Source organism: Urocitellus parryii, chromosome 1 (genome assembly GCF_045843805.1).
Source record: "Urocitellus parryii isolate mUroPar1 chromosome 1, mUroPar1.hap1, whole genome shotgun sequence".
NCBI classification, from domain to species: Eukaryota; Metazoa; Chordata; class Mammalia; order Rodentia; family Sciuridae; genus Urocitellus; species Urocitellus parryii.
In genome coordinates this window covers 101,488,633-101,504,184 of record NC_135531.1, presented here as the reverse complement: position 1 = coordinate 101,504,184, position 15,552 = coordinate 101,488,633, and the positions used below count along the sequence as shown (strand labels likewise).

At 37.9% G+C, this 15,552-nt stretch overlaps 1 protein-coding gene across 2 annotated transcripts in view; it reads left to right on the top strand.

The window, feature by feature from the left end:
- Positions 1–11,959, top strand: part of Jakmip2 (janus kinase and microtubule interacting protein 2) — a 58,958-nt gene extending 46,999 nt beyond the window's left edge. For both annotated transcript variants that reach the window (XM_077796690.1, XM_026384405.2), the window contains 2 exons: positions 8,309–8,374; positions 11,909–11,959. In XM_077796690.1, the coding sequence (XP_077652816.1) occupies positions 8,309–8,374; positions 11,909–11,959 (117 nt within the window). The remainder of the gene's footprint in view (positions 1–8,308; positions 8,375–11,908) is intronic.
- The last annotated feature ends 3,593 nt before the right edge of the window (positions 11,960–15,552 follow it).

Genomic DNA, 15,552 nt, shown 5'->3' with positions numbered 1-15,552 from the left:
ATATTTTACACTACTCATGCAAAACTTTCTAGTATCATTTGGACCTTGATTTTCCACCTCCAAGCCTTTGCATGATTGTTGACCCCATAATATCCTTCTGTTGTCACTGCATTTAGCCAGTCATTACCATTTTTCCAGTTCCACTTAATCATCCACCTCCTTCAGGGTCCTATTCCTAATGAACAAAATGGACCACACATTGCAGAAGAAAATCTACATTTCATTGCTGGGCATAGTGGTGCCCACCTGTAATTCCAGTGACTCAGGAGGCTGAGGCAAGAGAATCACAAGTTTGAGGCCAGTCTGGGCATGTTAGCAAGATGCTGTCTCTAAATAAAAAATAAAAAGGACTGGGGAAGTAACTCAGTGACAGAGTATCCCTGGGTGCTACCCCTGTTACAAAAAAAAAAAAAAAAAAAAAAAAACTACCCTGTTATACACCTATTCAAAACCAGGTATTGGGGCCTGCTGGGCACCAGGTGCTGGGAATATGATGATGAACAAAGACATCAGAGTCACTGCTCTCATCTGTCTTACAGCTGGAAAGGAACAAAGCCACACACACAAATGAACAGTGATCAAGGCAATTTCTAAGAGTGGTGATAGTGCTATGAAGAAGATTGTACAGTGCATATGAATGTGCACAAGAGCGTGGGAGCAGGATTGGCTGCTTTAGACCACTGGTCAGAGCAAGCCTCTCAAAAAGATATCTAAAACCCAGGGAAAGTGCCACCCCAAGATCTTGACAAAATGTCTCAGGAGATAGGAACAACAAGGGCCAGGTCTCTGGGGTGGGAATCATTTTATAACATTCAAGGAACTGAGAAAAGGCCAGTGTGGCCGGAGCACATACACAGTCAAGTTTGAGAGATAAGAAAAGGCCAGATCCTGTAGGGCCTTGCCAGCGTCTGGATTTTGTTCTGAGCACAAGGCAGCTAACTTTTTCTTATTCCCTTTCTTCAGTTTCTTAAACTCAGGGGACTGCTTGGTCATTTTCACATTTTCAGAGTTCACGTGGCTGCCGTTGATGGATGAGAGACAGGCAGGAAGGGCTGGTAGTGAGCTCTCACACCATCCTGAGGGGGACAGCAGCGACTAGGTGGTGTACTTGGTAGCAGCAGAGGTAAACAAAGAAGATATAAAAGGGATCCGTTTGGGCCCAAAAAGGTTTCCTGTTGGGTTGGATGGCAAGGGGATGAGAACAAAAATAAATGAAGCCTTGGTCAGAAAAGTAGCTCAGTAGTTTCACTTGACCACTCTGCAGGGAAGCTCCCCCATGCCAAGAACTGTATCAGGAATTGGAGATTGGTGATGGAGTTATACATCATTTTTGGCCACTGTTTACTTTTCCACATAATTTTGCTAATTCCTGTGTTTTAAATTTTGTCTTCCCATCTGGATCTAATAGCTCTTTGAGATCAGGGTCTAATGGTTGCCTATCTTCTCCACTAAATCCAGCACAGTCTTAAACATGGCAAGATGTGTCCAGCAAGCACAGAGTTGATGGCTGAACCAGTACTTCAGTAATCTCACATATTCATGATTTTTCTCAGTATCATACTTGCCTCCCCACCCAGGACACATGCCAAGGAATTACTTGCACACTCAAGGTGGAAATGTCTAACAAATATCCTCTTTTACTGCATGGCTTTGGAGCATAGAAGTATCATGAGATGCACACCAGCACACACATCACACATATATACAAACCAGCAACATTCCACTCCCGTCTCCTTCTCTAGCATTCATTGCCCACATCATTTCAACACCCCCCTTGATGGTCTCAACTCTAAGCAAAACATACCAGCCCCTCCTGCACAAATCTTAGGGCCTTTCTTATAGAGCACAGCTTCTCAGTCTCAGCACTACTGACATTTTAGACCAGATAATTCTTTACTCTTTACTGGGGAGGGCGTAGGGCTGTCCTGTGTATCACATTAGTAGGTTATTTAGAGCCTTCCTGGCCTCTACCTACAAGATGCTAGTTGTACACACCTTCAATTATGACAATAAAAAATGTCCAGACAGTTAGATAGTGGTGATGGTGCATAAAGTCATGAACCACTGAATTATACATGTTAAAATAAGCATACTAGCTTTAAAAAAAAAACTATTCAGACACTGCCAAATGTCCCTCCAGGGTAGGGGAAATAATCAGCCCCACTTGAGAGCTACTGTTTTATAGAGATCTAATTTCCAAGTTCAAGTACCCTTTGCCTTAGCTTCCCTTTTTTCTCCCCACATGCATTATAAAAACCTCTCTTCATATATTATCACTGCATTTGGCTACCACTGTGGTCTTCTTAGGCTTTAGTTCTCTTGTTTCCCAGTTGTTCCAAACAGAGGATGCAGTAATAAGCCTGCATAGTACTCTCGTGGGCATGAACATGTCAGGTTGCCAGGTGTAATCGTGAAGACATTTTTACTTGTAAATAGTTATGCATGTAATGTTGATATTTAATCTGTGCTATTAAAATTATAGGGATTTTATTACCTAGTTAACCAGGTAAGTTCAAAGAGTCCCAGAGGTTTTTTTGTCTTTATGGTTCCTTGTAATATTTTTGTTATGATTTTTTTTAAATTTTTTTTATTGTTGGTAGTTCAAAACATTACATCTATTTCGATATATTTCACAGTTTGATTCAAAAGGGTTATGAACTCCCATTTTTACCCCATATACAGATTGCTGAATCACATCAGTTACATCAATTACATTTCCATTGATTTACATATTGCCATTCTAGTGTCTGATGAATTCTGCTCTCTATCCTATTCTCTACTATCCCCCCTCCCCTCCCCTCCCCTCCCCTCTTCTCTCTCAACCCCCTCTACTGTAAAACATTTCTTCCACTTGTATTATTCTTTCCTTACCCCTCACTTCCTCTTGTATGTAATTTTGTATAACCCTGAGGATCACCATCCCTTTCCATGCAATTTCCCTTCTCTCTCCCTTTCCCTCCCCCCTCTCATCTCTATTAATGTTGATCTTCTTCTCCTGTTCTTCCTCCCTCCTCTGTCCTTAGTTACTTCCCTTATATCAAAGAAGTCATTTGGCATTTGTTTTTTAAGGATTGGCTAGCTTCACTTAGCATAATATGCTCTAATGCCATCCATTTCCCTCCGAATTCTATGATCTTGTTGTTTCTTAATGCAGAGTAATACTCCATTGTGTATAAATGCCATATTTTTTTTATCTATTCATCTATTGAAGGGCATCTAGGTTGGTTCCACAATCTTGCTATCGTGAATTGTGCTGCTATGAACATCGATGTAGCAGTGTCCCTGTAGCATGCTCTTATTAGGTCTTTGGGGAATAGACCGAGAAGGGGAATAGCTGGGTCAAATGGTGGTTCCATTCCCAGCTTTCCAAGAAATCTCCATACTGCTTTCCAAATTGGCTGCACCAATTTGCAGTCCCACCAACAATGAACCAGTGTACCCTTTTCCCCACATCCTCGCCAACACTTGTTGTTATTTGACTTCATAATGGCTGCCATTCTTACTGGGGTGAGATGGTATCTTAGGGTGGTTTTGATTTGCATTTCTCTGACTGCTAGCGATGTTGAGCATTTTTTCATGTACTTATTGATTGATTGTATGTCCTCCTCTGAGAAGTGTCTGTTCAGGTCCTTGGCCCATTTGTTGATTGGGTTATTTGTTGTCTTTTTGTCTAATTTTTTGAGTTCCTTGTATACTCTGGATATTAGGGCTCTATCTGAAGTGAGAGGAGTAAAGATTTGTTCCCAGGATGTAGGCTCCCTATTTACCTCTCTTATTGTTTCTTTTGCTGAGAAAAAACTTTTTAGTTTGAGTAAGTCCCATTTGTTAATTCTAGTTGTTAACTCTTGCGCTATGGGTGTCCTATTGAGGAATTTGGAGCCCGACCCCACGGTATGTAGATCGTAGCCAACTTTTTCTTCTAACAGACGCCGTGTCTCTGTTTTGATATCAAGCTCCTTGATCCATTTTGAGTTAACTTTTGTGCATGGCGAGAGAAAGAGATTCAGTTTCATTTTGATGCAAATGGATTTCCAGTTTTCCCAGCACCATTTGTTGAAGATGCTATCTTTCCTCCATTGCATGCTTTTAGCCCCTTTATCAAATATAAGAAAGTTGTAGTTTTGTGGGTTGGTTTCTGTGTCCTCTATTCTGTACCATTGGTCCACCCGCCTGTTTTGGTACCAGTACCATGCTGTTTTTGTTACTATTGCTCTGTAGTATAGTTTGAGATCTGGAATCGCTATACCACCTGTTTCACACTTCCTGCTTAGTATTGTTTTTGCTACTCTGGGTCTTTTATTCTTCCATATGAATTTCATGATTGCTTTCTCTATTTCTACAAGAAATGCCGTTGGGATTTTGATTGGCATTGCATTAAACCTATAGAGAACTTTTGGTAACATCGCCATTTTGATGATGTTAGTTCTGCCTATCCATGAACAGGGTATGTTTTTCCACCTTCTAAGGTCTTCTTCAATTTCTCTTTTTAGGGTTCTGTAGTTTTCATTGTATAAGTCTTTCACCTCTTTTGTTAGGTTGATTCCCAAGTATTTTATTCTTTTTGAGGATATTGTGAACGGAGTGGTTGTCCTCGTTTCCATTTCAGAGGATTTGTCGCTGATATACAGGAATGCCTTTGATTTATGCGTGTTGATTTTATAACCTGCCACTTTGCTGAATTCATTTATTATCTCTAATAGTTTCTTTGTAGACCCTTTTGGGTCTGCTAGGTATAGAATCATGTCTTCTGCAAATAGTGATAATTGAAGTTCTTCTTTTCCTATTTTTATGCCTTTAATTTCTTTCGTCTGTCTAATTGCTCTGGCCAGTGTTTCGAGAACTATGTTGAACAGAAGTGGTGAGAGAGGGCATCCCTGTCTTGTTCCAGATCTTAGAGGGAATGCCTTCAATTTTTCTCCATTCAGAATGATGCTAGCCTGAGGCTTATCATAGATTGCTTTTACAATGTTGAGGTATGATCCAGTTATCCCTAATTTTTCAAGAGTTTTGAACATAAAGGGATGCTGTACTTTGTCGAATGCTTTTTCCGCATCTATCGAGATGATCATATGGTTCTTATTTTTAAGTCTATTGATGTGGTGAATAACATTTATTGATTTCCGTATATTGAACCAACCTTGCATACCAGGGATGATTCCTACTTGATCATGGTGCACAATTTTTTTGATGTTTTTGTATCCGATTAGCCAGAATTTTATTGAGGATTTTTGCATCTAGGTTCATTAGAGATATTGGTCTGTAGTTTTCTTTCTTTGAAGTGTCTTTGTCTGGTTTCGGAATCAGGGTGATGTTAGCCTCGTAGAATGAATTTGGTAGTTCTCCCTCTTTTTCTATTTCCTGAAATAGCTTGAAAAGTATTGGTATTAGTTCCTCTTTAAAGGTTTTGTAAAACTCTGCTGTATACCCATCCGGTCCTGGGCTTTTCTTAGATGGTAATCTTTTGATGGTTTCTTCTATTTCCTCAATTGATATTGGTCTGTTTAGGTTGTCTATATCCTCCTGACTCAATCTGGGCAGATTATATGACTTAAGAAATTTATGGATGCCTTCACTATCTTCTATTTTATTGGAGTATAAGGATTCAAAATAATTTCTGATTATCTTCTGTATTTCTGAAGTGTCTGTTGTGATATTGCCTCTTTCATCCCGTATGCTGGTAATTTGAGTTCTCTCTCTTCTTCTCTTCATTAGCATGGCTAAGGGTCTGTCAATTTTATTTATTTTTTCAAAGAACCAACTTTTTGTTTTGTCAATTTTTTCAATTGTTTCTTTTGTTTCGATTTCATTAATTTCAGCTCTGATTTTAATTATTTCTTGCCTTCTATTTCTTTTGCTGTTGTTTTGCTCTTCTTTTTCTAGGATTTTGAGATGAAGTATGAGATCATTTATTTGTTGGTTTTTTCTTTTTTTAAGGAATGCACTCCAAGCAATGAATTTTCCTCTTAGAACTGCTTTCAATGTGTCCCATAGATTCCGATATGTTGTGTCTGTGTTTTCATTTAACTCTAGGAAGTTTTTAATTTCCTCCTTGATGTCTTCTAAAACCCATTGATCATTCAGCAACCTATTGTTCATTCTCCAAGTGATGCTTGATTTTTCCTTCCTTCTTTTATCATTGATTTTCAGTTTCATTCCATTGTGATCAGATAAGATGCATGGTATTGTCTCTACTCCTTTATATTGACTAAGAGTTTCCCTGTGACATAATATATGATCTATTTTTGAGAAGGATCCATGTGCTGCTGAGAAAAAAGTGTAGCTGCTTGATGTTGGGTGGTATATTCTATATATGTCAATTAGGTCTAGGTTGTTAATTGTATTATTGAGTTCTATAGTTTCCTTATTCAACTTTTGTTTGGAAGATCTGTCCAGTGGTGAGAGAGGTGTGTTAAAGTCTCCCATGATTATTGTATGGTGGTCTATTAGACTCTTGAACTTGAGAAGAGTTTGCTTGATGAACATAGCAGCCCCGTTGTTTGGGGCATATATATTTATGATTGTTATGTCTTGTTGGTGTATGGTTCCCTTGAGCAGTATGTAGTGTCCCTCTTTATCCCTTTTGATTAACTTTGGCTTGAAATCTATTTTATTTGATATGAGTATGGACACTCCTGCTTGTTTCCGCAGTCCATATGAGTGATATGATTTTTCCCAACCTTTCACCTTCAGTCTATGTATATCTTTTCCTATCAAATGCGTCTCCTGCAGGCAGCATATTGTTGGGTCTTGTTTTGTGATCCATTCAACTAGCCTGTGTCTCTTAATTGGTGAGTTTAAGCCATTAACATTTAGGTTTATTATTGAGATATGGTTTGTTCTTCCAGCCATAATTTGTTTATTAATGCTATTAAACCTGATTTGTTTTCCTCTTTGATTATTTTCCCCCCTTTACTGTCCTACCTCCCACTGTTGGTTTTCATTGTTGTTTTCCATTTCCTCTTCCTGTAGTGTTTTGCCAAGGATTTTTTGAAGAGATGGTTTTCTAGTTGTTTGAAATATGTTATTCCAGGATCTTCCAGCTTTTAGAGTCTGTGTTGAGAGATCAGCTGTTATCCTGATTGGTTTACCCCTAATGTAATCTGCTTCCTTTCTCTTGTAGCTTTTAAAATTCTCTCCTTATTCTGTATGTTGGACATCTTCATTATAATGTGTCTAGGTGTGGATCTCTTATGATTTTGCACATTCGGCGTCCTGTAGGCTTCTAGGATTTGGGATTCTGTCTCATTCTTCAATTCTGGGACGTTTTCTCGTATTATTTCACTGAATAGACTTTTTATTATAAAAAAAAAATTCCACCCTGAAGCAGTTAAAATAAGGTTGAAAAGAAAGGTTTAATAAAAAAGCAATGGGATTATTTATATTTGGACAAAAGAGCTTTTGCCATTTTCACTGTGCTAACAAACCTCCAAAAATCTCAATCCAAATGTTTTATACCACACCTTTTTTTTTCTCGTTCACTAGTTCTAGAACATATTGCTCGCTCTACAAGGATGTGGTATTCCTGAATATCACACCAACTTACAATGCCCTAGTCAAAACAATTCTCATGGCCAAGCCCAAAGTCAGCTGGTGGGATCTATTCCTCTCCCCTGGGAAGGGATCTGTAAGAACAGGCCAAGTGTAAAGGGCTGGTGTGTTAGTCAGCTTCCAGTCACTGTGACAAAATACTTGAGAAAATCAACTTAAAGGAAAAGGTTTATTTTGGCTCATGTTTCAAAGGCTTCAGTTCAATGGTTGGCTCTGGTTTCTTTTGGATGCGTTGTGAGTCTGTGCATCACAGTGGGGAGTCTGTGGTGGAACAAATCTGCTCACCTCCTGGCAGCCTGAAAGCAAACAGAGAGAAAGGGGCTGGAGTCCCCATATCTCCTGTAAGGGCACACCCCCAGTGGCAACTGCCTTGGAGGACATGCCCCCAGTGACTTTCCTTACAACTAGTCCCCACCTCCTAAATAGATGTTCCACCACCTCCCAACACTGCCACTGAGGACCACACCTTTGGTGCACTGGCCTCTGGTAAGCAACTGAGAACCAAACCATAACAGTTGGGAAATATTTTAATATAACCAATGACAATTTTTCACCATAAGCCTGGTGGAAACAATCTTGTATGTACACACACACACACACACACACACACACATACAAAAAAAACTCTATGTGATATTTCTAGCTACAATACAAATGTAAATGTTTTGATAGAATGGTTTGAATTTTGGTTTTGTGAACAATTTTTCTGTATGACTTAACACCTACCAATGTTTTCCTTTTAATTTTTTCCTTTCTTCAGAGAATCCGTGACTTAGAAGATAAAACAGACATTCAGAAAAGACAGATAAAGGACTTAGAAGAAAAGGTATGCGTCAAGTTCAATATCTGTTTTATCCTTTATTTATTTAATGAGAGAGTAGTATTGATTTTGCTGCCCGTGTCCTCCCTCTCTCTTCTCAGTTACTGTGGACTTGGCATAGGTAGGTGCAGGTACAGAAAATGTAGGACTCACCTGCAGTTAGGCCCAGGGTTCCAGCAGAGGCTGGGACACCAGTCACCCACCCTTGACATTTTCGCATTGTGTGTTGGTTCTTATTCTTTTCTGTGTTTTCTGTTTTTGTTTCTTGTTTTCATTTCCTTTCCCAAACTTTCTTCTGAATTTCATTACTCCACTCTTTCTTTTGAAAATATTTTTAGCACCTTAAAAAAATCTTTCCAATTATTATTCATTAAAAGCCCTTTCATCCTTGTGCTACAGTTTTACTTCAACCATGAGTTCGGAATCTTAGGCTGACACATGATAACTATGCCTCTTATCACTTTCTCTGAGATCTGAAAAAGAAAATGTTTCTTCCAAGTCAATCAATGTTTGCGGGGAGCAAAACATAGGGATTCTGAAAGAGGTCACTTGGAAATGATTGTGTATTGGGAGAAAGGCTGAGGCTCAGGAAGGGATGCTGTGAGTTTAACAGTCTTACATAGTAAAACCTGTCCTCCCCAAAATACCAAGAGAGTCCCCCGGAGAAATACAAAAAGGACAGCAACGAGGTTTTCTCTAGCATCCCAGTCTTACTGAATGGAAGTAGCTACCTAAAACCCTGTATTTAAAAAGCATATGGCTATTTTTCAGCCTGTTCCATGGACACATAAGAGTAAAATAGCAAACCATCAGCCATTCCTGAGATAATTGTCAAGATTTGATTAATCTCACATTGCTTTTATAGCTATCCTTATTTAGTGAGGTCATGGGGAAGGAGTGGATTGCAGTGGTCAGGCCATCAAGCACCAGATTCTTAAACGGGAGCTTCTTCAGGAGCTCTTTTGACCTTAAGTGAATGACCGCACACCTTATGTCTAAGCTATTCCTAGAAAATAGGAATGCCAACATTTCTACTCACTTCTCATGGGTCCCATGAGTAACAAGGTCACATGTGAAAATTAGGAAATACTAAGAAAATTATCAATCAAATTTAAAAGTATAATTAAAAAGAAATTTATACTCCTAAAGTACACATAAAATTTTAAATACAAATTTCCCTTTTCAAAAGTGGTCTGTATAGTTCTGCAACGGCAGAGGTAAACCAAGAACCATCTTTAATCTCCCAGTGACTAGTAGGAAGACCCACAGAAGGCAGTGTTACTCCCAGCTTCCCTGGGGTCAAAGACACATCTAACATTGTCCATTCATACATTTTCAAGCAGCCAGCCCTTGGCCATGCTTTGCTCATTCATAAACTTGCTGGGTATGGCTAAAGGAGAAAGTTGATATTAAGGCAGTTCTGCCCCCAAAACTTGATGATGCCATTCAGTCCCCATTTAGCTGAGGTTTAGAAAAGTGGGGAGGGAACTATATCTATCAATGTCACCACCCTAGCCCCTCTCTAAATAAATCCCATAGAAATTTTGGGGAAAAAAGAATTAAGATTTTGTTCATTGTAAGAACATAATGTGAAAATGTTCCCAACCCTTTTGCTCAATACATTTCACTTTATTTATGAACTTCCTAAACATTCATTAACTTCCTAACAGGAAATAAGGACTGTAGATATCAAAGCCACATACTGCACATGAGATGGTAAGCTAAGCCACTTCAAAAACATCCCAGTTGTTTCTGATTAGAGAGATGAATGAAAGATGAGATTTATACTGAACCTTCTATTCAGTTGGCCTCACTCTCACATACTCTCCAAAAGGCTAAACAGCATTTATGTCAGAGATACTCTCCATTCTTTCCCTTGGACTATTAGATCACCTACTGAGAGTACTTGGAATCCCTTATTTGAGGCCCATTGCCATGCACACAGTTAGTATAAATCAGGTGATATCAGCACACTTTACAAAATTACCTCAACTATGTCCAAAGCATAGTCCAAAGCATTTCCAAAGTCGTCATCTCATATGATCCTCATAATTACTCTATGAGACAGACACAGCAGATGTTCTGGTCCCTTTTTATGTAGATAATAAAACAATGGATCAAAGAGATTAATAACTTGCCCAAGATTATGTAACTAATCTATGGGAAATCAAGACCAGAAGTCAGGGTGTGTGACTGACTCCAAGTGCCATGATCTGTCCACCATACTGCAGGGACCAAGAATTTCATCACAGATTAAGTGCAGACATCTGCTTATGACCAGAGAAGTAGCTCTGATGTCAGACCTTCTCATAGTAATTGTGGGAAGCCTGCTGTTTCTCTCCATCTCTAGCTTTCCCTGCTGTGGGTGTATCTTCCAGGATTTTTTTTTAATGGATAAAATTTCTGCTTTTCAAAATTATGGAATAGTCACTAATACATGACCATGAGCACCATATTTATAACTTGATTATACAATTTAGCCACAGTGAAGCCAGAACCTTATAAGCAACAACAGTAAAGGGAATATGCAAATAGTATGTACACTATGAGAAGCTCATATCTGACCCTTAATCAAATATGCTGGAACCAACAGGATATTTTCTGTATGGGATAATTGAGCAAAAGACTTATGGACTCAGTAATAAGTACATTACCAAGGAAATCAAAATGTTTTAAAACTCACCTAACCTATGACCTTTTATAATTAGCCTACAGTTGGTTGTACTCCAGTGCCACACAGTCTGTGTTTGTTCATCCAATTATTTGCTTTTCTAGTGAAAGTCCTCAGTAAAGTGAGATAAGTCAGACTTTATTTAATAATCGTGAGTCCATTAAGAAACGGTCTATACGAGAGGCACAATAGTGGGAACATCACACATTCATTATCTAACATGCCCATTGATGCAGGAGCATATTTCATACCAACAGGAGGTGTATACACTATACCCACACATACCCAGGAACTCCCTATTGCCCCAATGTAATTACTAATAACAGCCCATTTCCCTCTTAGAAGTATTCCACTGTGTATAATTGATCATATGTTTACCCTACATATTAATATTCTCTCTGCTGCACCTTGATTCTAAACCTATCCCATCAACCAGACAATGACAGTTTAATGTGTCGTTACATGTATATTCTGATCATATTTTATGTTTTTGAAATATTCTCCCATACATAGAAGATAAAGATACTGTAGGACTCGGGATATCTAGGTTCTAGCCTTCACTGTGGCACAAACTTGTGTGAAATTGAACTATTGATTTATTATACTTGTTTTACACATCTATAAAATTGGAGGCTTAAACCAAATATCTAGAAGACCTCATGCAATTCTAAATTATATGAATCAGCATTAAACTCTGGCATTGCTTTACCAATAGATAAATGAAAGGTGTGAATTTTTGAAACAAAAAGGTACTTGTGCACATGAGAAATGGGAAGACCTGAGCAATGTGGAAATGCTTAGGTTTTGTACTACCTAAATGGCTCTACAGAAATTCAGATTTACATAATCGTCTTCTTTTTCTTCTGCAGTTTCTGTTTCTATTCTTGTTCTTCTCTCTTGCCTTTATTCTATGGCCTTGATGTCAAGGTGCCTCTTAAAGGTAAGATTCCATTTAATTCTCAAAATGTGGTTTTAAGTGCTATCTGATAAGAACGGTGCTGCAAATAGTTATTCTGCTATGTTTTTTAAGAACAAATGCCCTTGGTTTGTTTAGCCAAAAAATGAGAAACATATTCAATCCATTTTGATGACTATTAAAGACATAGAAGGGTTATGAAGTGGGAATTAAGGGTTATTAGTGGGAATTAAGAATTTTTTTCCAGTTATCTATATTGCTTTGAGAAGTCACAGTGCCTTTAGATCATGGTGTTCTCATAGCAATCTCCCATTAAATGGAAAGAGTTGCTTCTGTATCTATAGGGTGAAGAAATAGGACTGTGGCTTTAGTATTTCTTCCAGCTTGAAACTGCCAATTCTGCCAGACATGGTGATACACACCAGTTGAGATTTCAGCAACTCAGGAGGCTGAGACAGGAGGATGGCAAGTTCAAACCCAGCCTCAGAAACTAAGTGAGGCTCTAGGCAACTCAGCGAGACCCTGTCTCATTTTTTTTTAAAGGCTGAGAGTGTGGCTCAATGGTTAAGAAGCACCCCTGGGTTCAGTCCCTAGTCCCCAATACCACCCCCAACTCCTGCAAAAAAAAAAAAAAAAAAAAAAAAGGAGAGAGAGAGAGAAAGAAAGAACAAAAATGCTGATTTTGAGAATTTAACAATCCAATAATGACTACATATATATATGTGTGTGTATACATGTGTATATATATGTATGTATATATTATATATGTATATATATAATATATTATATATATATTAGTATTAAATCGACACAATACCTTTATTTATCTTTATGTGGTGCTGAGGTTCAAACCCAGAGCCTCACATATGCTAGGTGAATACTTTATCACTGAGCCATAACCCCAGCCCATGACTACTATTTTTTTTAACCCTTTTCTAGTCCTCTTCATGGAACTTCAATGAAATAGACTATTAAGTGACATTATATCTTGTTTTTAAATAAATTACATTTCAATGTCAATTTAGGAAGAAAAAATGGGACTTGCCATCATCAAGTCCGTATCTCATGAACACATGCATGAGTAATCCTAGCCAGTGATTTCCAATGCTTAAAAATAACAGATTCCAAAGCCCTACTGCAGACTCAATGAATCAGGTCACTGAAAATGGAGTTGAGAAAGAGGGTAAAAAGTGGAAAGCAAGGATTGATCCGCATTTAACCAGTGTAACAGGTGATTCTGCTGTCCAGCCAGGTATGGAAGCCATAAATCTTAATACCATGGTTAAAAAGGAAGAAATTCTAGCTGCTATTCTAGATCCATTTACCATGGTGCATGTCAGCTTTGATTATCCTAAGAAGTTATTACTATATAAAGATCCTTCCTAGGACCCAGGTCATTTAACATTCTTTTCTAACAAGTTGAAAAATGGAAGAGAGGCCCTTTCTTCCTCCATAAGAATCAATTCTGTTACCTGCTTGTGAAGCAAACAAGGAAGAGGGCTTTATAGCATGACCTGATACAAGGAGAGTGAAGCATGTCCTCTTATAGCCACCTCTCTGGCTTTATTTCTTCTTCCAAAAGATTTTCTTTTTAGTCCGACAACTGTCCTTTGGTGAGAAGGGTGAGAGTCTTGCAGTACACAAAGAGGAAGTCTGAGTCTTAAAGTGAAAGATAATACCTAAATAGAAAAAGGGGCAAGGTTCTATAGGAGTGGATAAGTACTAGCTACAAAACCACAAAGTTTCAATATTGATATCAATAATGGCTATGCTGTCATATGCTAGGAGATGTTTCTGAGCATTAGATGCATTTAATTCTCACCAAACCCCCTAGGTGGTGAGTATTGCTTTTATTCCCATTTTACAGTTGCATGTAACTTTCCCAAGACCATAGAGCTGCAATTGGCAGAACTGGAACTTGTATCCAGATAACTCACTCCAGAGTCTAATTTCAACTTCCAAAGGAGAGGGCATTTATGTTCACATGTGTCAGCAGTCAGAAGCATTGTCTACTGTTTCCTTAGTACAACTTAGCTTTTGGCTTTTGAAATTCTGATGTGCTTATCTCTGTATCTCTTTTCTGTTCTGTGTAATTCCTTAAACAATGTGCAAAATTTGATTTGTTTTCTTCCATAGCACATAATTAAAACTCAGTAACTGTTAAATGATGTTATGATGACAAATAATATAATTATTATAATAAAGTAAATGAATGTGATAATGGATCTGATCTGTATAAAATATATGCAAGAAAATGGGTCAGTAGTGTAGAGTATACAGCTTTGAAGTCAATATGTTTGAGTTCTGCCATTGATCAGCTATGTGATGGTAATCAATTTATTATTAGGTTTCCTCTTCCATAAAGTGATTATGTTGTCTGTAGCACGATGTTGAGAGAACTGAATGAGGTTATGCATATAAAACACTTATCACATTGCCTGACAAAGTTAAAAAATCAACAACTCTCAGCTATTATCATTAGAAAGTTAGCTATCAAATTTATTGAATTTGCAAATATAAACACTGGAAATAATAATTTCTAGTATTTCTAGATAGTTTATTGCCTAAATCCAAATACAAAATTGCCTTTTTATCACCTCTTTTTTGGTAAATAATCTGGATTTAATTAATGTAAAGTAGTATGACTTTATAACTGAAAACTGATTAATCTGATTAATGCTACTTATATCTCCAAAGCAGGCAAGAAAGAGATAGGAAGAAGTAAAGAAGAAAAGTGCTTGCATTGTTAGCAGGTCATACAAGTATACTGAAAATAACCATAAAATGGTTTTAATGAATAATAATAAATAACAAATTAATAAATAAATTATTTATCCTCTGCTCAGAAACCCAAGACTAACTTATGTATAAATTTATTCCTTCCTTAAAATGAAGTGACCAATACTTCTTTTCTTTTAGCAATTATCTAAGCCATTGTTTTCAGTGATGATATGGAAGCTACTAAAATCTCCCCAGAAGGCACCTGCACTGCTCTCAGTGCCTGAGAACTGAATAACTCAGATGTCTGGATTACATGAGAATTTTTACCTTAAACAGGTCATTCCAGAGGTATCATCTGTCCAAGCATTCTTTTTATTCCAAAGAGCTAGTGTACCATTGTATCAGTCATATTCTTCCAGAAACAAAAAATGAATAGAATAGAATAGGATAAGTGGGCTCTATTAAGGGAGTTGACTCATATAACTATGGAAGCTAACGCCCATGATGGGTCATCTGTCAGCTGGTGAACTAGAGAAGCCATTTGTGTGGCTCAACACAAATCAGAAGGCCAGAGAACCAAGAAAGCCAATGGTATGAATCTCAGTCCAAGGTCGAAGGTCAGAAAGTCCTACAAGTCCTCAAGTGAAAGTTTCCAAATTGGAAGGCTAAGAAATCCAGAGTTCTAATGTCTAATCCATTCACTCCACCCTCATGGCCTCACACCTCTCATAGGCCCCACATCCCAACACTATTGCATTGAGAAGTAATGCAACCTCATTGTTGATTTTCCAATACATGATTTTGGGGGGACACACTCAAGACATACCAATCACTAACTTTTCCATGTTGGACAGTTACACAGGAGAAAAAGGAAGA